Raw genomic sequence first — 23461 nt, forward strand, 5'->3', positions numbered from 1 at the left:
ATCAAGGAACTAGATCCCACATGCTGCAACTAAGACCCAGTGCAACCAAATAAACACATTTTTAAAAATACTATGTACACAAGCACCACAAATTATGAAATACAAAGGGAAAAATCTGATAAAAATGTATAAAATCCATAAACTGAAAACTACAATGTATTGCTGAGGGAAATCAAAGAAGAGCAAAATAAGTAGAGATATATACCTTGCTCATAGATCATGAATGACATATTTAAGATCATTTAAAAATCAAAATGGAATAACTGATGTTCAGGCATTCAAAATGGAGCCAGGTGGCCACAGTGGATGTGGTTTCAGTCATGTTCTTACATCACTGAGAACTTAAATCTTCTGAATTGTATCAAACTCAAGGACCACCAGTTGTTTTCAAAACAGTATCTGCTATCAGCTTCCAGATGCAACCTTGTAACTGTGTGATGGTTCTAGATCCTAATAATTTCTTGTGTAACAAGTACCCTTACTTCTTACCAGTGGCAGATCCTAATTCTTAACAAGCAATTTATATAACTTTGAGGTTTTTGCCTATATTTGCCTCTGCCATTTTGTAGTCCATAGAACACAATTCAAGTGCTTCTTGAATTTGCATCTCCCAGGCTATAGTCCTCAGCTTGGCTCAAATAAAACTTTTTTCTATTCCTATTATAGATTGTTTATTGATGACTTGTTGACAGTAGAAAGACACAATGTCATTAAGATGTCAGTTCTCCCCCAATTAATCTAAGTCTTCAATGCCATCCCAAATAAAGTTCCAGCAGGACTTTTTGTAGAAATTGACAAGTTGACTCTAAAATTCATATAGAAATGCAAAGGACTAGAATAACCAAATCAATTTTGAAAAAGAAGAACAAAATTGAATGGCTTATACAACCTAATTTTACCACATCATAAGGCTATAGTAATCAAGACAATGTAGTACTGCCATCAAATAGATCAGTGGAGCAGAGTCCAGAAACAGAACCACAAGTATAAACAACTGAGTTTTTGCAAAAATGCAAAGACAATTCAATGGAGCATTGTCCTCTCAACAACGCTGCTGTTGAAAACTAGATGCCACACGCAAAATAATGAACTTCCATCTATACCTCACACCATACACAAATATGAACTCGGAATGGATCACAGACCTAAACATAAAACCTAAAATTGTAAAACTTGAAGACAACCCAGGAGGAAATGTGACATTTGACTATGCGAAAATTTCTTAGATGTGATACCAAAAGCACTTTCAACTAAAAATTTGATAATCAGACCATCAGATTTTTCAGCATTTGGCACATAGAATGACACTGTCATAGGAAAACAGAAAGACAAGTCAAAGAATGGGAGAAAATACAGCTGACCCATGAATAACATGGGGGTTGGGGCACCAATCCTCCACACAGTTGAAAATCCATGTATTACCTTAGAGTCAGCCTTCCATATAGTGTTGTGCATCTGTGGATTCAACCAACTAGGCAATCTTGTAATACCTTAGTATGTATTTGTGGGGAAAAAAATCTATGCCTAAGTGGACCAACCCAGTTCAAATCCATGTTGTTCAAGGGTCAACTCTACTCACAAAGTACATATTTGAAAAGGATGTGTATTCAAAATATTCAATTTATTTAATTCTAGAAAATACACAGTAAGTAGTCTATACTGAGAAAGTCTAGGAGGAAACACTTCCCTGATAGCTCAGTTGGTAAAGAATATGCCTGCAATGCAGCAGATCCTGCTTCGATTCCTAGACTGGGAAGATTGACTGGAGAAGGGAATGGCTACCCACTCCAGTATTCTGGCCTGGAGAATTCTATGGACTACTGCCCTTGCAGTCGCAAGGAGTCAGATACAACTGAGTGATTTTCACTTTCAGGGAATATATTGGATATAGTAAATATATGGATATATTTACTATCTCAAATGTGATAATGGTTTCACAAGAATATACATATGTCAAAATCTGTCTAATTGTAAACTTTATGTGCAGTTTATTGTATGTCAATTATACCTTCATAAAGCTGTTTTAAAAAATAAAACAAAAAAATTAACAGCCATCATTTATCTAGAGCTCAGCGTGCTTGGTTGGTTTTATGGTTGTATTATGTTTGCATGTTTCTATTTTATTCAGAGTAGGAATGACTCAGCTAAAAGATCACATTTCCCAATCTCTCTAGGCGGTAGATACAGACATAGATTAAGTTCCGGCCAATGAGATGTTGGCAGTATATTCTACCACGGTGCACTTCTGAACAGTCTTTCTTAACAAGAATAAGCCATGCCTTCTTGTCCTCTCTGTGGAAGGCAGACTTGCTGACTAGCTCCAGCAGACTTCTTGGAACACAAAGTGATCTTCATGAGAAAAATAGACTACCTTGATTAAAGTTAATTATTTGGGGCATTTTTAGTTTGTTTTGTTGTTATATTCAACTGAACCTAATCCTGATAGAGCCTCTTTCAATGATGCTTAGTATAGTGGAGCTACTTCTCAGACTTTGGAAAGGTTAGATCTTGTGACAGTTGACACTTCAACCAGACACGTTAACCAGAAACATTGTCTTCACGCTTCCTGCAGGTTCACAGACACTGTCCCAAAGGCATACTCTCCAGGTGGCTGACATGGCTTTCACTCCACGAATCCACTTTGCTGTTTTCATCTGCTCTCACCCCCTCTCTGGCTATGTACAACAGCTTATTCTCCTCACCTGCAACTGGTCTGAGTCCAACTTGATCATTTCTTAATACTGCTTTGGCCCAGTTACACTTGCCACTGAAAACAAATAACACATTTTATGTTGGTAAGACAGCTTTTACTGTTCTAATTCATGTTATAGCTATTCTTTCACATGTTATAGCTATACTTTCACATGATCTACTAAGCCATTAAGTTGAGGAGGGCAGAGATGCTTGGCAGGAGAAGCAATATGACTTGCCAGCATCCCAAGGAAAGAGTGGACAGAACCTCAGACCAGACGAGGTTCCCTGACTCTGCACCCATCCTGCACGCAGAGCTCTCCACCTTCATTTGTTTATTCCCCCCTTTTAGAAAATTTGTCAGACACTTGTTCTGTTGCAGAACTATGCCGCGTCAAGCACTGGGGATACTAAGAGTAGCCAGACATGCTCTTGGCTCTCAAGGAGTTCCCCAAGCAGGAGACAACTTTTTGCACATGCAGACAGTATCAAGGATAAGCGCGACTGAGCTGTGGTTTGTGACAATTCATTGGTGTCTACATAGTTACTAAACTGCAGTTTAAGACAATTCTCTGGTATCTTACCTTGTCTGTTTTTAGGAAAGAACCAGAAGATTCTGGGAATTCCCCCTTTTCTCCTTTCATTATCAGTCATATCCACCTTCCATTTCATAATCATCTCCTTTGAATCTCCATGGGATAAATGGATTTTTTAATGTGTTCCCCAGCTATTCACTATCATCTCAAAGATTTTGCCTTTCCATACTACTTATTGACATTTTTCTTTTTATTTCCCATTCATTTCTGAATTGGTCATTTCATCTTCATCCATTGCTTAACCAGCATACCTTCTTTCTGCTGTGCGGGGACTCCCCCCCATTTCTGTCATCACCAAATTCCCCTGCATTCCCCTATGATTTTCTATCTTTAGCTGTTTTTCTGGCCTTCTTCACTAGGCTTTTGGAGGGGACACTCCCAACTCTTGGGCCTCTCTTTAAGAACTCAAGGCCTTTGGAACTCAGGGCTGGAAAAAAATGTAATGTTTCCTGTAGGGCAACTTGATGGCAGAATCCCCACTAGACCAGGGCCTAACAAAGCCTGGCTCTCTAGCTAACTAACCATGACCTTGGGCAGTTTGCTTGCTCTCTGGGCCCCAGGACCCATTTTGGTAAAAGATTCTTCTGGAGCCCCTAGCTGGCACAGACACCGTGTAATTCTAACTATACTGACCTGTGCTGTCCAACAGGCAGCCACTAGCAAGGCCACTGAGGCCTTGAAATGTGTCCAATCCAAACCAAAATGGGTCCCAAGTATACAACAGACACTGGATAACAGATGGTGTGAGAAAGGAAACATAGAGTACACGTTGAAATAATAGTAACTTGGATATACTGGGTTAATAAAAGATAATGCTAAAATCAATTTCACCTCCTTTTTACAGTTTTAAATGTGGTTCCAAACACATTTTCAATTACACTGGGGTTGCTCACTGTGTGTCCACTGGCCAGCACCCGGATAGCCGTCACACAAGAAGCCCAGCACCGTGGCTGGGGCCTGACTCACCCAAGACACACGGTTACAGGTACCTCAGTCACCAGGCGAGCTGGAGGATATGGATCTAGACCAGGGTTTCCCAGCCTGAGGATTAAGGACAGAAGCCGTGGGCAGAACCCAGGTGGTCTGTGAGCTTTATTTATATTTATCTGACTGTGCCAGGTCTTCGGCTGCAGCAGATGAACTTGGCCACAGCGTGTGGGCTCTAGTGCTCTGGCCAGGAATCCAGTTCCCTGTGTCCGCTGAAAGCAGAGTCTTAACCACTGGGCCACGAGGGAAGTTCCCTAAACTTTAAAATTTACATCTTTGTTTTCACTAGTCTCTACCTGAAACGTTAACCATTTCCTTCCATTATGAGTGTAGGCAACAAGCCACTGGAACACTAGCTGCACTTGTTTCTCAGCAGTAGAAATCAGTTATTTTCCTAACACTTTACAGTTGTTGCGGAGTTTCAAAATACCATTTAATTTCATCACTACAACACCATTGTGGCAGTTTTAAGACCTGCCACTGGATCTTATTATCTGATGTGTTAATAAAGAAGCACATTTAATACTGTACCATAGATTTGTTTTTATATTTTGGTAAATATGTCTCAGTATAATTTATTTTCTTAAATGTTTTTCTGGTGCTATTTCATATGCATAAAAACATTATTATTGAGAAGTGGTCCTTAGACTGCTAGAGGGGTCCATAGCACACACACATACACAGAGACTAAAAATCCAGTCAAGGAAGACAAGCCATTTTCACTGGCAGGGGTCCCGGCAGGCCCTGAGTCTAAGGGAAGCCCCACCCTGAAGGGGCTGCCAGGACAACCGAGGCTGCCCCCCTGGAGCTGCCCGGTGCCCCTCAGTGTTTGCCCCACGGACTCTTCAGCTACAGAACAAGAGAACGTAGTATCTGACCTCTGGTTTGGTGCAAGGACTTTTTGATATTCACCATTTTGAGGTCCTAAAGAGCAAATCATCAAGTATTTGAATCCATTTTAAATTACTAAATGATTGTACAACAGATATCCTTCCTATTCCATCCCTGATCTATCTCCCATCTCAGAGCCTCACACTGGGGTCAGGGTGAACAAGAGGCCCAGAAATGGGAGGGTTTACTTAGCATGTATACTGTTACCCTGTTTATTTAACTTCTATGCAGAGTACATCATGAGAAATGCTGGGCTGGAAGAAGCACAAGCTGGAATCAAGATTTCCGGGAGAAATATCAATAACCTCAGATATGCAGATGATACCACCCTTATGGCAGAAAGCGAAGAAGAACTAAAGAACTAAACTCTTGGTGAAAATGAAAGAGAGTGGAAAAAGTTGGCTTAAAACTCAACATTCGGAAAACTAAGATCATAGCATCTGGTCCCATCACTTCATGGTAAATAGATGGAAAAACAGTGGAAACAGTGACAGACTATTTTTGGGGGCTCCAAAATCACTGCAGATGGTGACTGCAGCCATGAAATTAAAAGACACTTGCTCCTTGGAAGAAAAGCTACAACCAACCTAGACAGCATGTTAAAAAGCAGAGACAGAGACATTACTTTACCAACAAAGGTCCGTCAAGTCAAAGGTCCATTCAGTCACTGAGCGACTGAACTGTAACTTAGCGTAAGAGTAGGCACAGCCTGGGATGTTCTCAGCCCCAGGGCTGGGGTGGGCTAAAGCTCTGAACCCTTTTGGGTTGATCTGTGCGTGACAATAATCCTATTTTGGTTTTGCTACACTCTGGCAACTAGCCTGAGGGCAGGGCTCTGACAAAAGCTACAGAGGAATATGGTTGAGGGATTCTTCCCCACCAGCCAACTTCTCCCAGGTACCTGAGCTACTAAGAAAAGGCCTTCTAGGAACTCACTTGCACCCATGGAGCTCAACTACTGAGTGTGTAAAGACAGCTGCCCCTCACAGGACCCCGTATGCCCAGGCAGTCCCGCCTCTGTGTACCAGCTCTCATTCAACACAGAGCAAAGCGGGGGCCCTTATCCCTACAGTACAGCTGGCCCAAGACCACACGCCATTACGGAAAGCAGCCAACATTTAAACTAAATCTGTCAACTCCAGAGTGATTTCCCCCTGCCCTTTGAGTTGAAACCAGACAACACTGAAATCAATGGGCAGAAGGTGGAAGCCCTTTTACAGAACACAGCTGACTCCAATGAACCAAGTACAATTTTTAAAAGATGCTCGAATCTGTCTCTTCCTTCTCCTGTTCTCCAAGCCAGGCCCTTCTTCCTGTAGCTGCAAAAAGAATCAGTCCAGTAGCAGTCTCAACTTCTGCTACCAACACTTGCCCTGGAGAAGTCCTAAAAGGAGGAGGGGCTTTTGTTTCCAACCCCAAGTCAAATCCACTGCAGACCTACAGCCCCGTAGTGGGATCTGGACCCAGTCGTTTTGCCTATGGGCCCTAGGTTCCTCATCTGTGACATGAAGGGATTGGACTTCAGTGGTTTCAAAGAAAACCCTGAGAATTCTCGAGGGAGATGCTGCATTTCTGCTTTCAACATTGAGACTCCAAGGAAGACTTGACGAAGGGTTCCATGACTAAAAGCACGTTGGACTATATGACTTCTGAAAGCCTGCCCCACTCGCCAGGACATCCTAGGAACTCTCCAAGGACAGCCATACTCTAGTGTCTCCTGGTGATGGGGTGTGGGGTGAAGATGTCTAACAACTTAAGAGGGCAGTGCTATACTTGAATGAGTTTCTGAGCAGAATTTAACCCCCCTTTCCAGTCCCATCAGGCAGGGAAGAGCTTTAAACAGCACAGATTACATTTGGGGGGAAATGGGCTCCCCAGTGCTGTGAACAGTCTATAAGAATAAATACACAAGGCTTCAATTTGGCCCATACATCTGATCTTATAGTTTGTTATAAAAGGTCCTCTCCCTAGGCCTACAGAATCAGAATCTTCAGGAATAGATCATAGTAGTATCTTTAACGAGCCCCAGTGATGATGGTGTGATCACTCACCTAGAGCCAGATATCCTGGAATGTGAAGTCAAGCGGGCCTTAGGAAGCATCACTACAAACAAAGCTAGTGGAGGTGATGGAATTCCAGCTGAGCTATTTCAAATCCTAAAAGATGATGCTGTGAAAGTGCTGCACTCAATATGTCGGCAAATTTGGAAAACTGGGCCAAATTTGTGGCCACAGGACTGGAAAAGGTCAGTTTTCATTCCAATCCCAAAGAAAGGAAACACCAAAGAATGCTCAAACTACCGCACAATTGGACTCATCTCACACACTAGTAAAGTAATGCTCAAAATTCTCCAAGGCAGGCTTCAGCAATACGTGAACCGTGAACTTCCAAATGTTCAAGCTGGTTTTAGAAAAGGCAGAGAAACCAGAGATCAAATCGCCAGCATCTGCTGGATCATTGAAAAAGCAAAAGAGTTCCAGAAAAACATCCATTTCTGTTTTATTGACTATGCCAAAGCCTTTGACTGTGTGGGTCACGATAAACTGTGGAAAATTCTGAAAGAGATGGGAATACCAGACCACCTGACCTGCCTCTTGAGAAACCTGTACGCAGGTCAGAAAGCAACAGTTAGACCTGGACATGGAACAACAGACTGGTTTCAAAGAGGAAAAAGAGTACGTCAAGGCTGTATATTGTCACCCTGCTTATTTAACTTATATGCAGAGTACATCATGAGAAACGCTGGGCTGGAGGAAGCCCAAGCTGGAATCCAGATTGCCGGGAAAAATATCAATAACCTCAGATATGCAGATGACACCATCTTTATGGCAGAAAGTGAAGAGGAACTAAAGAGTCTCTTGATGAAAGTGAAAGAGGAGAGTGAAAAAGTTGGCTTAAAACTCAACATTCAGAAAACTAAGATCATGGCATCTGGTCCCATCACTTCATGGCAAATATTTGGGGTAACAGTGGAAACAGTGAGAAACTTTCTTTTTGGGGGCTCCAAAATCACTGCAGGTGGTGATTGAAACCATGAAATTAAAAGATGCTTACTCCTTGGAAGAAAAGCTATGACCAACCTAGATACATATTAAAAACCAGAGACATTACTTTGCCAACAAAGATCCCTCTAGTCAAGGCTGTGGTTTTTCCAGTAGTCATGTATGGATGTGAGAGTTGGACTGTGAAGAAAGCTGAGCGCCGAAAAACTGATGCTTTTGAACTGTGGTGTTGGAGAAGACCCTTGAGAGTCCCTTGGACTGCAAGGAGATCCAACCAGTCCATCCTAAAGGAGATCAGTCCTGGGTGTTCATTGGAAGGACTGATGTTGAAGCTGAAACTCCAATACTTTGGCCACCTGATGTGAAGAGTTGACTTATTTGAAAAGACCCTGATGCTGGGAAAGATTGAGGGCAGGAGGAGAAGGGGATGACAGAGGATGAGATGGTTGGATGGCATCATCGACTCAATGGACATGAATTTGGGTAAACTCTGGGAGTTGGTGATGGACAGGGAGGCCTGGCGTGCTGCGGTTCATGGGGTCGCAAAGAGTCGGACACGACTGAGTGACTGAACTGAACTGAACTGAGTGATGATGGCCAACTTTGGGAAACACCACAGTAGATTGTAGCAATAGAGAAACTAAGAAGTAGGAGCTGATGCTCCTTGTCTCCCTAGTGAAGACTTTAATAAATATCTTCCAGAAAAAAAAAAAAAAAAAGTCTAGACTTCTAGGCCGGACAACTCTCATAAATAGCATTAGTCCAACGACCCAAGGCCATCTCCTGGTGAGAAATGAGTTCTACCACTAGATGGCAGACATATGCCAGACAGCCTCATCCTACAGCTTGACCCACTTCCTAGCTTCCTCTGTAAAACTGGAGCAGGACCACATTGCTTACATACTTTGCGGGACTGAAGACTGGTAAAGTCCCAGGAGTTATCATCAAAGTCAGGAATTCCAGGAACTGAAAAGAAAGTACATGGTGTACATGGCACTCCCTGATAAAGAGGAATCTGGAAATATCCTCAACTCCAATTCCCTTGGTAAGAGCCTCCTGGGCCTGTCAGATAAAACCCCATGTGACACGTGAGCCTAAGGAGAGGTTAGGCTGGCTTTCCCTGGCCCAGGGCAGTCAGCACTCAACCGTGGTGAACACAAGGCCACTTCCTCACTCAGCAACACACTGTGGGCACCTCATTGTAAAAGGGCATGCCAAGCATAGATTTGCCCTATGTGAAAAATGAGTTTGTGTAATACACAATTTCACGTTCTCCTACACATTCATTCGAGATGTATGGATAAACAAATCTTTGAAGTTGTTGTTTAGTTGCTAAGTCGTGTCTGACTCTGTGACCCCATGGACTGCAGCCCGCCAGGCTCCTCTGTACATGGGATTTCCCAGGCAAGACCACTGGAGTGAGTTACCATTTTCTCCTACAGGGGATCTTCCCAGCCCTGGGATCAAACCCCATGTCTCCTGCATTGACAGGTGGATTCTTTACCATTGGGCCACCCGGGAAGCCCCGGATAAATCTTTAGTCCTGGCTCAAATTGATTCCACTGGCTAATTTGTTGTTTTGGTTCACGGTTTAACGAGAAGATAAACCATGGAAAGTTAACTTCATGTTGGGTTTTAGCGAATGTGTTTAAACTGTTTTAAACGGCCCTCAGCGCCAGAGGATGACAGAAATCAATCCCTGTGGCCCCTCCTCTCAAAGCTACTTTCCCACATCCCAGGTCTCCTCCACCTCTCATCTGTAGAACTTTTATGCAGGTCCTCACAGGTTTCTTTCAATCTGAGTCGAGCTGGTTTGACTCAAGCAGCACTTACTGAGTCATTAAACTAGTGAGTCCAGGCTGTGGAGCAGTGGGTGGCTCAAAGGACACTGTGACAGATGCTCGGGAGGGAAAGCGGGCAGCTCGGGAGCTTCACTGGCCTGCAGCACTGCCCCCCTCGGACGGCGGGGAAGCAGAGCTGAGCTCACTGGCCAGCAGCACTGCCCCCCACGGACGGCAAGGAAGCTGAGCCAAGCAAAGCACCCAGCTCCAGACACGGCACACAGACCGGGGAGATGCGAGAGCAATGAGCAGAGAAAGCCAGATCACAGCTAAAGTGGTTGTTAAATCATGGCTCACGAGGTCTTCATCTGCCTGCAGGTAATCACCAAGCTTGATAATACACACCTATGTGTTACTTAAAAACATACCAGCCTTCTGAGATGGATTCCTCTGAAATTCAAGTTCTTTTGGACCCAGACTCATTCGGTGGGTCCCCCTGTCCTTGGGACGAGTGGCTGGGAACAGCAGGGCAGCTTTGCACAGCGATGAGGGTGATGAGGCGCCTGGGAACAGCGGGTGAAGGGACGAAAGGGAAACTGAGAAGGTGGGGGTGAGGGGGACTGGGTGCTACAAAGAGGGCAAAAGCCAATTATTTTAGTTATTTTAAGATCTCTGGCGGTGGGTGGCCTAGATCTTTTAATAACAAGGAGGTTGATGGTTATCTGCATTGAATGCATGACTATAATGGAGCTAAATAGATATAGTCACTTAAGGTAATCACACACATGTATGTATGTGTATTCAGCTTGAAGTTGTTCATTGTTATAATGCCAACGCTCCTCCACCCAATAAGGGTTTAGAAGGTTTTGTTTTGGCTTTTACTATTGGAGCTGAGGAAGGGACGGCAAAGGGAGGGGAGGGAGGGAAGACACTGCACAAACTGGATGACCTCAGAGGAAGCAGAGCCAGCCAGGGCCAGAGAACAGAAGCCTCCCAGGGACTGGCCTGGCCCTCAGGGATGGAGCAGAAGTGCACGCATGGAGGCCTGCGGCGCAGCAGACGATGGGGAAGCTCAGCGACAACGGGCTGGTGCCCACATCCAGCCAGCGAAGGCCTACAGCGCTACCCCTCCTGCCACCCACTGGCCTCAGTCACTGTTCCCCCTCCACAAGCACCACAAAGGAGGCGAGAGTGGGTTCTTTTCTGTTCAGTCTTTATTTACAGCAAAGTACAGAGGATGTGGTCATTTAAGTAAGTGCTAACAAGTAAGTGCAGGGCAGTAGAAGGAAAAGAAGAAAGTGCAAGCATCTGAAAGACCAAAAAACAAAAAACAAGGCCTACGTCTCTATTTACCTACTCACCCTGTTCCTGAGGCAGGGCCAGCCAGGCACGCGCCACCTCTAAGGGTGGCCGGACAGGACCTTGAAGCCAGCCCACTGCCTGAGGAGGGCCGCAGAAGGCGCAGAGACCAAGTTCAAAGGGGGGACTCGGCTCCAGACTCGCCCCGACGGCTACCCGAGCATGCTGTCACTCTCTCTCATCTGCTGGGACACTGAGACTTTGCCCACTCTACCCTGAGGTCAGGGCGAAGGGTAGGAGTGGCAGAGAAGCCAGCCCTTTCCAGAAGCCCAGCCCTGAGCCCCGGAACCACCCTCGCCTGCCTCACCCACGTGGTCACTGACAGGCAGGTGGGAGACTCAGGGTAGAGGAGAACATTTCCCTGCAAGAGGCTACGAGTTTCTGCCAATGGCTTTGGGCCCTGGGGCAGGTCAAGGTTGCCGAATCAGGGAAGCCACACAACAATGGCCAAGGAGGTGATGCCCGAACCAGCTGGGCTCCGGCGCCTCTTGTACGCAAGCCGCACCTCACAGCCTCTCAAGAGGCTGGCATTCCACCCAGGGCACCACGACGAGCATCCAGGCCAGCCCAGGAGAGGCAGGAAGCCAAAGTCCTTGACCATCCAGCAGCCAAGACCACAGTGGGTTGTTGCAGTTCACAGATTCTGAAGGGTGAACTGGAGACTCCTGCATTACCCTCCACGGCCTGTTCTTCACAGACCATCGCCTCTCGAGGGCCCACCCTACCCACTCCAAATCCAATGATGCCTGAGGTAACAACACTGCATCTTCCTTATACACACTCCCAGCTCTCTGCTCCTATTGGTCTCAGGCTGCCCAAGAACAAGAAACCCAGGAAGGCAGAAGTTCCATTAGCGAGAAGGAGTGTGGGCCCAGGACTTTCCACGACACAACGCCTGTTGTAAACACTTGGTCCTTGGACAACACCTGCACAGTGCGAGAAGCAGGCACCACCGGGCGTCTCTGAAGCCAAGAAACTCCCGTGCGTACACAGCCAACCCTGCCCTACTCTGCTCATCCGTGCTGCCTCCCCAGACAGCAAACAGTATCCATCTCTGGCCTCATAAGTCTATCCGATGCTCCAGCAAAAACAGAGATCCAGTGGCTCTTAAAATACCAACTCCGGGATTTGCCGCATAGAAAGTGCAAGTTCAGATAGATGCACAGTTGGCTAAATGCTGGGGTCCCCACAGGGCAGAGCTTCCATCCCCTCCTTGGCCCAGACCTTCTGTGTCACAGAACCAGAGGAGTCATTGGCACAGGCAGCGAGCCCCCAGCCAGTGGGCCAAGATGTCAGGAGGTAGGGCTTCCCTGGCGGCCCACACAGTATAGAACCTGCCTGCAGTGCAGAAGACCCGGGTTCAAACCCTGGGTCTGGAAAATCCCCCGCAAAAGGGGATGGCTACTCACTCCAGTAGTCCCGTCTGGAGAACTCCATGGGCAGAGGAGCCTGGTGGGCTGCAGTCCACTGGATGGCAAAGAGTCAGACTCGACTGAGTGACTAACACTTTGACTTTACCGAGAACTGTTTCCCACCAAGGACAGGGCGACTCGGAAAACCCTGGAGGCTTGGTCCCAACACCACGAGTAGATGAAAAAGCAGCTAAGTAAGTCAAGGCTCAGAGATGAGAAGACTCCATCTTCCAAGGCAGTAGGATAGACAGCCAAGGCACTGAATGGTTTGGCACCTGGGAGCTTCAAGTAAAGTTAAGCATGCTACCCACCAAAGGGCCAAGGCTCCCCGCGACGGAGGGCCTTCCCCTGAGCACAGACAGGCCCCCACAGAGCAGGGGGCTAACCCAGGCCCGCCATCCACCCTTCACCTCAGAACTACACAAGGCATGACTGGAAAGATAATCAACACTGATTTGGAAATGAGGGCTTCAGAACTCAGCCAACCCGCCGGGCACTGGCCTTCAGAGCAGGCACCTTAGGGGCCTTCCCCTGCTCCAACTCGGCAGCTGCTGCCCTCGGGGGCTCCTTCAAGAGCCTTCCAGAGCAGTCCAGTCTCCTGGAGGTCTCAGGGGTGGCAAAGCTCTGCTGCGGATTAGGTTTGACTTTTAGACTCAGCCCAACAGAGTTAGAGTCAAATGGAGTCCAGAAAGGGGGGAAGCAAACCGGGTGAGGCTGAGCCTACAGGAACAACTCAATGTGACTAGAGTTAATGGTGCTGGACTTATCAGAATGGCTCCAAGGGGCTACAAAAGCAATGGAAGGAGAAGGGATCCCCAAAATGTTTCAGGCTGTGGCAGCCACAAGGGAATAACTAAGGGCGTAGCCTATCAAGCACTGAGATGGTCCACGCTGAGATGAAAAGGTTCTGGCTCTCCTGCAGTTCAAAGATGAGGCTTTAGCACACTATACTCACAGCTTCTCCATCTCACTAGGTCTGCTGCTTCCTCCAGCCCCACCGCCCCCCCCCCCCACCAGGAATCTTCAGGAATCGGTACTGCTTCCAAAGAAGGAAGTTTCCACCAAGAGGGAGCCTCGGGGAAAGCTAGAATTCTCCAGCCCAAATGTTTTCAGCCTAAGACTCCAAGTTGTAATTTAAAAACGCTACTCTTCCTCCCCGCCTCTTGTGCCCAGCCGCCGGGTGACGGGGCTGCATGGTAGATAAGTGAATCTGCATGGCCGGGATGCTGCCTGTCACGGCCCCTGCTGTCTTCACCTCGCTGCAAACCCCTCAGGTCGAGGAACAAACACACAGCAGAGCTCCCTGGCTGCCCTGGGAGGGGCCGGCTGCCAGGAGAGGTCCTCAACCAAAGCCCAGGCTGCGAGGGTCCACTGTGCACCCCAGCATCTGGGGGAGAGCCCGAGGACTATCACTGGTGGCCTCCCCGGCAGACGTCAGCATCTCAGGCACAGTCGTTCTTTCCCCACTCTGTCAGGAAGTGACCCCATCGCATCCCCACCAGGGAAGGAGGGAGGAGCCGCTCTGGTCTTCGGAAGCGGGTGAGTGAGGAAGGAGACAGAGGGCTGCCTGAGCAGCCAGAGGTGGGGTGGGGGCAAGAAGAAAACACAGAAGACTCATGCCCCGCAGTGGGCTTCTTCCCTGAGTTTGATTTTTTAATTGAGGTCTTGCCTAATTTCAACTCAGAAAAAAAAAAGAGAGAGAGAGAGAGAAGAAAAAATAAAAGAGGATCTCTTATCCACATTATCCTAAAGCTCCAGCTCCAAGAAGGTAGCATCTGGCAGGGGAGGTGATCAAAGTTTCCAAACTCCACTTCCAGTGAGTCACACAGACGCTGAGAGCCACGAGCCCCGAGCCTCCCTTCCACAGCCACCCGAACCTGCCCCGCGGGGCACACGCCGGGCACCGGGCCTCCAGTGAAACCCCAGGTCCAGCCCCCAACACACTCAAGGACAGGCCCTCCTGCAGAATACTTACGGCAAACAGCTGTACAGTATTTGTACATTTACACAAAAATAGATCCTTTTATATATATATATATATATATATATATATATGTATGTATTTATAACTGGTTACACGTTGGACTCATAATTAGGCATCACCAGTAGTAGTTGGCACAGTTTGTCATTTAAGCTCAGGGTCAACTTGTGTTTCAATTCGTTGCTCCAAAGTACCAAAAAAAAAAAAAAAAAAAGGCATTTCATCTCCATGGTGTTTTCTTAAATACAGCAATGTCACAGGAAACCATATGCACGGGTGCACAGTGCCTCCTGCCCCCTCCTCCGGGCCCCTGGGGACGGGGTCAGTGGGGCCGGCTGCTGGACTCCGAGGCCTGCCTCTTGCGTGAAGGGGTGTAGCCGTTGAGATAGCCGTTGGTCTGCCGCTTGGAGAGCCCCCCGTTCAGGATGTCCTGGATGTGCTGGACGATCAGGTTGATGGCCACTGCGGGGCAGAGGAGGGCAGAGCGTCAGGGGCACGCGCGGGAGGGGGCAGGTCTGCGGGGCTGTCTGGGTGGAGGGCACCCCGGAGCCGGACATGGAAAACCGCCCCAGGAAGCCGGCTCCGCTGCCCGTGGGCAAGTCCCCCAACCTCCCCAGCCCTCTATGGGGGCTCATATGACCCCGCAGGAGTCTCAGAGTAGGACAGTCCGGGACACAGTCAGCCCTGAACATAAGGCTTCCTATCAAGATGCGATCAGACGCACGAACTGGATGGAAGCAACCAACCCAAATTCTGCAGACGTGAGGACTGGCCTTTGTTCTGGCCATTCCACCAGGGAGCCTACCAGTTCCCCACCCCAAAGACAGGGAACCCCACAGAAGGCCCTCTCCTCCAAAGGTAAGACTGGACTCTCCTTCCTCAGCCTTAGAAACAAATCGTATGCTTCAAGCACATGATCAATGCTAACATCACTGAAAACAAGATAAACATCAAGTGCTTTCTGGGGTGATGCCCCAAGAACACGGCTCCCCCAGGGTATTCGCCACGTTGTATGAGCTGAAGCCAATCACGAGGACACAAAGGCCAACCCAAGCTGAGAGCTGTTCTATAAAAACGGGCCTGTACTCCTCAAAAATGTAGTGTCACAAAAAAACAAAGAAAGGCTGAGGAAGGTTAAAGGAGATTAAGTCAGTATTAAGTGTCCTGGATGTGATGAGCACACGGTGGCTTGAATAAAGAAATACATAGTGAAATTTTCATTGCCGTGACTAACTCCCAAATGGCTCAGCAAAAAATTAACTTTTTAAGCAGAGGAAAACTGAAATAAATTATAAAGAGAATAGGAAAACAGGGTCTTCTCCCAATTCAACTCTGCCCCATTATGCCTAAATCCAGGGATATTCCTACTTTCTAGACAAGGCAAAGCTAATGCATAAATACACAGTAGTAAAAATCCTTTTCCCCTCAGGAAAAGCTACCTTGATCTTTCTAAATGAAATTAAGAAGGAACTCTGCTTTAACTAAAAAATGGCCTTAGATACACAGTGCCCAGGTATCACTGGGAACAACAGCAGAAGGTATCCACTGGCCTCTGATCACTGCCAGAGAAGCAAGAACAAGTTCATGTCTGCCCCCGCTTATGTATATGCATAAACACAGTGGCCTGTCCTTGACACTGGGTGTGTAGGTATAAATCCCTTTCTGGCTCACAGCAGCAGCCAGGGCCTCAGCCACACCTACAGAGCCTTGTTTGGTCACCACATCCTATCCAAAGTATAAGTGACAAAGGGAGGAGTCATGCCCCATGCATGGCACCCCACGAGGACTCACCGAGATTATCTGCGCCTCTAGGAATGATCACGTCAGCGTATTTCTTTGTCTGTGGAGAAAGATAATTTATAACACGTTAGATGGATTACAATGCATTAAAGAGAGAAGCTGGCCCAAGCCCTTCTCCAAGGGAATGTGGAGAAAGGGCCAGCCTTCGCCTACTAATCCGGTAGGGCAATAATCTGTGACTTCAAATGTAATATATTTTATCCACTTTATCTAATTTATAATAGATCAGCTTCTTCCTGAGTTCTCATTAACATTTAACACTTTTTCAGCTTACAACCTGCACAATGAACATGGTCTTGGAAACCAAATACAGCAGACTACAGCTGTTGAATGGCCACTGAGACCCAACTTGCACTAGGCAGAGGATGTACCAGGTACCAGCTCCTGGCTTACGCAAAGTGAGCTGGTCTTCCCTGGGCTCAGGGGCTGCACAGTGGGAACGAGTGGAAACAACCTAGAAAATACTTACGTAAATTCTGAGTTCCACTACAACCAAGTTAGACGGCAGGAAGTTGGCAGTAAACTTAATCTATGTCCAAAAAGAATACTTTCTATTCTTATTATTAAGCTAGAAAGAGCAGAGAGGTCCTCAGATGGATGGACAGAATTTCAGAGCGTCACAGCCACCTCTGCCCTCTTCCCAGAAACCTAATCCTGTGACCCAGGCCTCCCCAGGGAATGAGCAGGGCATCAGGGTTACTCAGGCTGACTCACACCGCCTGCCTGGTTCTGGATCTGAAACAAAAGTCAAGTCGGTTTTGAAGCAAAACCTACGGACATACTTGAAGAAACAAAGACAGCTTGGGATCACAGTTCTCCAGTACAGAAGAAAGAAGTTAATTATTAATATTAGGAGAAGTAGAGAAGTTCCCACCCTACACTGCTTCGCAATAGCCCACATGAGCCAGTCTCCCTAAAAGCATCAGCCAAGACCAGGCGAAGTCCCAGCCCCTCTCACTCTCTCAGAACCAAGCTCTAAATTCTTAAGGAGTGAGAACATGGTGTGGCCAGCCCGAAGGAGACGTATGAGGAGGGATGAGCCTCCTGAGTTAAAACTCTTTCCAAAGCTAGGCTATCTCCCACGCCTTCCTCCTTCACACTCCCACCACGCCACACCTCTTGTCCCTGACAGCCTTCCCCAGACGGTCACCTGACTTTCCGCAGGAAGCTGGGCTGTTTCCTAGGCTGAGGGCTGATTCACTAAAAGCTGCACATTGCCCAGTCTCTACCCTTCCTTCTCTGAAAGTCATCTCACTAGAGAGGTCCCAGCTCACGGGCAGGCCTGACGAGCCTGGGCCAGGGTAGAAGTACAGGAAGCCTGTTCCTCCATGGTACACCTCCCAAAGGGGAACTCACATAGGGACCAATGACAAGCTCAGAACAGGGCTCAAAGGTGGTGGCCGAAGAGATTCAGAAGGGAAGCCTCTGCAGCTGAGGTCTCAGGCACCAACATGCCAACCATCACCAATCTTCTGAAGACCCAAGTGGTCAAGTCTACCCTTGGATACGATGCGCCCTCAATAAAATGCCTCCCCATAAGCTCCCTAAGCAAGAAGTGTGCAGCTGGCAGGAATATCGGACAGCAGGAGCCTGAAGGGCCACCCCAAAACAGAGTGGCAGGATAGAGCCCCCATGTAGCAGGCAAAGCACCAGGGACTGCCCTTTCTTGGGGCTCTAGGACAGAGGAGCAGCCAGAGGAGCGAGCGAGATCCTGGCCAGGGAGCTCAATGGACAGACCTTTATTTGTTTGACTACACTTTAAAGACTAAATTCAGTGAAAAACAAGAACAACTCACTGGCAAGCAGAATTCTTCAAAGGCAGGCTTGACGAATGTAATGTACTGAGATAAAATCTGCTCAAGGTCCCTCCCTCTTTCGCTGATGTCCCTTAATACTAGAAGAGAAGGAAAAACAAGAATCAAGAAACGGTGCATGAGTCAACACATGTCCGCCCTTCGCGAGGCGGATCAGGATCACACAAGCTCCACAAGGACTCTGGATGATTCACATGCCGGATTCCTGAGAGACTGGACCAAGAGCCAGTCAGCAGCAGCTTTGGGAAAAACAAGTTGAATTTTCACGTCTTGTACAGTCAAATTCAGCTGTGACAAAATGCTCTCGAAGCAAAAGTTTTCTGGGAAAGGCCATTAGTCTTCTCATTTTAAGCAACACTTGACCCAAATAAAACTTCATTGTGAACCCCCAGAAAAGGTAGGACAAGCTCATAACAGGAAGTAGACTGGGCCCAGAGAAGTGGTGGGGCTTCCTGGCAAGAGGGGCAGGTTGCCAGGAGGTGTCTCCTTTGCCGTCCTTATTCGTTACTCTCGTATGTACTCACCTGTGTTCAGGCTGGCAGCATGAACACCCTCTGTGGATGTGCCCCCTCTGTCGGCCTGGCTCTCCTCCACCAGGCAGAAGCTCCAGCCCCCCTCAGACACAGAGGAGACCACTAAGCAAAAGCTGAGAAAACTGAGGTGTCAGAGACCATGGGCCAGAGCTGTGAGGCAGGCCAGAGCTGTGAGGCAGCCCCGTGGGACCCAAACTTATCATCTTCCTTCCACCTCCTTCCTCCTTGAGGGTGGGGGGTGTTTACCGCATCAAACGCTGCTTTTAACAGTCTTTTGTCAAAGCACAGAAAACGGTCCAGAATCCTGGTTCTGCCACTGGACACTAGCCTCCCTGGGCCTGAGTTTCTCCCAAACTCAGCAAGTGAGTTTGATTCCCATACCAAAAGCAACCCCTCCCTACAAATGTTTTCAATCATGGCTATGAAAATCTTTCCCTCCCACCCCAGAAGTGTATCAATTGATCGACAATCATCTGCAGTGGACCCTTGGCTCCTCTCAATCACTTCTCAAGTAATCGTTTCAGCATGGGATGAAACTCACTGTAAACCAACACAGGGAATACTTGTCAGTGCATTTCTGGAAAGTCGTGTCTGTAAATAATTCTGTTGACGTGTATGCACACACACAGGAACACACGCACGTGGGCAGGGGCAGGAAACAGAGAGTGTCTGTGGTTACAGTCCAGGCTGGTGTGAAGTCTGTAAGATCAGATGGCTAGAAAACTGTCAGGAAGACCCCATTCCAGAAACCCAGCTAATACACTGCTACCATCACTGACTTCCAGCTCTGCAATTCACAAGGGTCTTCCCCCCCATGAGCCCTGGTAATAAAATGGTTGGTTGGTCCCTAACTTGTCAGGATTTGCCTCACAAACCCCACTGCCTGCATGCCCAGCCCAACCCAGCCAGGAAATGGTCTTCTCGGGCATTTGGACTGGGGCGCTGCTCCAGCTGTCCCCGCTGCTCTGCCAGGGACACTCAGCGGCCAAGTAGGAGCGCCAACGGCTGCCACGTGGCTCAGCCCCATGGGCCTCCAGAGTGCCGGCCTGTGGGCCAAGGGGCTGAGCTCACCAAAACACACAGCCCGTGTGGCCTCCAGCTCTTCACATGTCTCCAGATAAAGCCCAAAGAAAAAAAGAAGTCAGACCAAAAGGGCATCAGAGCTGGGGAAAAATAAAAAGCAAACACAGGCCTGCACTTCAGCAGCTTTGACTCAAAACCCTGCAAAAGCCCAATGTTGGATTTGTTTTGCAAGACACGCATTTCACACAACTGCCGACAGCCTCAGCACTGTGGAAATCTCCATCCTCCCCCAGGACACACACACGCATGAACTCTCCCCTTTCACAATGCTCTGCCGCTGCCCTCGGCCCACGTCTGCAGCTCTCCTGTGCCTTGCGGACCTAGAGCCTCACCCGTCATGTCACAGGAGTGAGGAACAGGAGGGGACAGAGAGGGTGGAGCAGGTGAATCACACCTGCCTCTGCCCTGGAGCCCAAAGCTGCTCTTGCCCCATCATCTGGAGTGATGGGGGCAAAACTGACCCTATTTGAATCCTGACCCCATTAACTACTACCTTTGTGGCCTCAGACAAAAAGCTCATTTTCCTTAACTGTAAAGCAGAGACCACAACAGCAACCTGTCTCACAAAGCTGTCACTTAGGAAGATTGGAGATGTGCAGAAAATTCTTCAGCGCCATGGCTGGCACATGATGTGTGTTCAGTAAGCCTAAGATACTACAATTATGAAGGTGATGGGACCTGGGGAAGCTTCAGGAGAGGGGTGGCTCCCTGATAGAGCAGACCATCAAGAGGACACGAACTGTGAACTCAGCTAAGCAGGCTGGACCCAGTGGGGGTGGGGGTGGGAGTCCCAGAGAGTTGCTGGGAAGGTGAGTGTGGGGTTTCAGTGGGGAGGGGAGGGCAGACATGTGGAGAGAAACAGGCAGACAGGAAGGAGATATCCTGCAGCTTCCACGCTGGAAGAGGAGACAGCACTGGGCCAGAACGCTGTCCAGACACCAGGAACACGCAAAGCCAGAAGGCATTGCCCACCTCTGCTCCCAAGAGCCTTCCATCAAATTATCACCTTAGACAGACGGGACCCCTCCTTGAGCCCAGGACAACTTGGGACCAGCTAGTTCACAACACTGAAATGCCCTCCTCCTCAGATTCAGGAAACGTAACCAAGCCAACCACTGAATCAGAACAAGACTTTGGCACAAACCGGAGTCTCCAGAGACTCAGAACCGGGCCCTGGTCACCACTCCGACCCCGGCACACTTGCTGGGCCTGGACAGGTCATCTCAGCGTGCCCTGCAGGGTAAAGGGCAGGAAACCACAGGCCTGCTCTTCCCTGCCTGGCTTCCACTCCGCCCTTCCAAATCAGCCTGTGCTGCTTCTGGTCAGCCAGAGCCAAGAATCAAACGTAGAAGGCCCAGAACAAACACAATTCCTCCACGGTTGTCAATTCCCTCTAAAGATCAGTTGGGGAGATGTGTTATTCTAGTAAAAGAACAAACCACCTACGTCAAGGCTCAGTGAAGCCCTAATTCTGTGTAAACTGCGCAGAGCCGTGGCAGGAGGGGCCTGAGGCCAGCAGTCCCAGAGCCCCACCGCAGGCCCTCTCTGATCCAAGGCCAGGTTACACTCACATAGAGAGGGAGGCACGGCAGGCTTTGCTGGGAGGAGATCAATTCCCTAGACACCAAGGGGCCCCCAGGAAGGAAGGAAGGCCTTCCCAAGACCGTGAGACTTGGTGCAGACCTCCCTCCCTTCCGGGAGAACGTGACCCACAGACAGTAAGACCACGGCACTCGCCCGAGTCCCCAGGAGTGTTCTCCTGCTCCACAGCTCCTGACCGGCCCTCCTTCCCTCTCCCTGACCCCACCCCACCCCAGCCCACACAGCGCGCTTTCCTGTCCTACGCAGACAGTGAGTTTGTAGAAACAGCATTTGGGAAGTCCCACTAGATGAGCAGGAGAGTAACTCGGCAATAGATGACGTGACAGGATGGCGGATCCAAAAGCAGACAGTGAGCTGCCGCAGGGGCGCCAGGCCAGGCAAGGGTGCAGAGCTGGCCATGAGAAACCCAGGAGAGGCCACTGTTACCCACGCCTCTCCCCCATCTCACATAAGGGTCCTAGTGTAAGATCTACCCAATCTATCCCACAAGCATCCAGCTAAATCAGACGTGTCACACCACAAAACGTGGTTCCAATTTCCACATTTTTTGTACTAGCTTCTCTCTCAGGCATCACTCCATCCCCTGGGACGTTAGTACCACCTGCTGGACTAATGATGATATCAGACCAGGTGTTACCAGCTCCCGAGGACATGTCTACTGAGGTTCTGACAAGTCCTGACAGAACACTAGGGAAAACAGAACATCAGCCACCATCTCAAATGAAGCAGGTTTCTGATCTGCCACGTTGACATTTATCAACTAAAGCCATCACCAGGCATTACCTCTAACAGCGCAACTATCCTAGGAGTACTAACTAATCATTACATGATCAACCAGTAGGAAAATAAGGCACAAAAAGGTTAAAACACAACCTGCTCCAAGTCACACTTCTACTAAACAGTGAAAAGTGAAAGAAGCTGCAAGTGTTAGTCGCTCAGTTGTGTTCAACTCCTTGCGACCCCATGGACTTAGCCCGCCAGGCTCTTCTGTCCATGGGATTCTCCAGGCAAGAATACTGGAGTGGGTTGCCATTCCCTTCTTCAGGGGATCTAAATGGTAAAACCAGGATTAAAATAAAGTCCAGTTCATCTGACTCCCATTTTCCCCCCAATGATGCCTCCCAAATCGGGCAAGCTAACATGGATATCCAAGCAGAAGAGCTGAGAGTCCTGCCTGGGCAGGACCTGGGTTCACGGATGAAGTTATGAACCAGACCCTGGGATCAGATGCATAAGAGATTCTCAGGCTCAAGTCTCAATTATCTGTCAAAAAAGACCATGCAATCCTTACCTGGCCTGTGTCAAGACCCTAAAAAACAGGACTGTTTCCTTCATATTACCCATTAAAAAAAAAATGCCTAGGAGGTCACAAGAGCCACCACAGTCACAAAGCTAGGGGAAGCTCTGCTGGGACTAGAATTCTCTTCACTCCATCGGATTACCCCCCTCCCCCAGGCTACCTGGGAGGCGAAGTGCAGCTTCCCTGACTTACAGAGTATGAATCCTATTACTTCTTAGGAGAGCAAATCCCAGGGACTCATTTCTCTAGATTCTGCCATTTCCATTTACAGTTCTTGCGATAAGCACACTAAACTGGATAAACAACAAATTTGTTTCAGGAACTGGAAAAGGGAAAACTTCACACACTTTGAGGTTGGAAGGCTCTGGGTTGGGGCTTACGAAATCTGAATCTGCTACTGACTTGCTCTGTGACTAAGGGCTAAGCCTGGAGTATCCTGTGTCGCCCCGCCTCCACATGATGGGACTAAAACTTCAGTCACCCTTCATCCCTCTCCTCAGTCACGTCCACCCCGCTGCCTAGGCTGTGTCCTGTCGGCTCCAACTCTGCTGAGTTCCCCATCTCTCCTCAATGGTTCATGCCCCAAGATGCCACCCGCAGACGACAGCCCTCCCCGTCATCCCCAGTGC

The 23461-nt window shown here is 48.3% G+C and overlaps 1 protein-coding gene across 2 annotated transcripts in view; it reads right to left on the minus strand.

Annotated features, from left to right (window-relative positions):
• Positions 1-11144: 11144 nt before the first annotated feature.
• The window catches only part of UCK2 (uridine-cytidine kinase 2), a 90518-nt gene continuing 78201 nt past the window's right edge, over positions 11145-23461 (minus strand). For both annotated transcript variants that reach the window (XM_061120209.1, XM_061120211.1), the window contains exons 5-7: positions 18297-18394; positions 16492-16540; positions 11145-15162 (exon numbers count right to left, since the gene is read on the minus strand). In XM_061120209.1, the coding sequence (XP_060976192.1) occupies positions 15023-15162; positions 16492-16540; positions 18297-18394 (287 nt within the window). In that variant the 3' untranslated portion in view covers positions 11145-15022. The remainder of the gene's footprint in view (positions 15163-16491; positions 16541-18296; positions 18395-23461) is intronic.

This window comes from Dama dama, chromosome 20 (assembly GCF_033118175.1).
Source record: "Dama dama isolate Ldn47 chromosome 20, ASM3311817v1, whole genome shotgun sequence".
Lineage (NCBI taxonomy): Eukaryota > Metazoa > Chordata > Mammalia > Artiodactyla > Cervidae > Dama > Dama dama.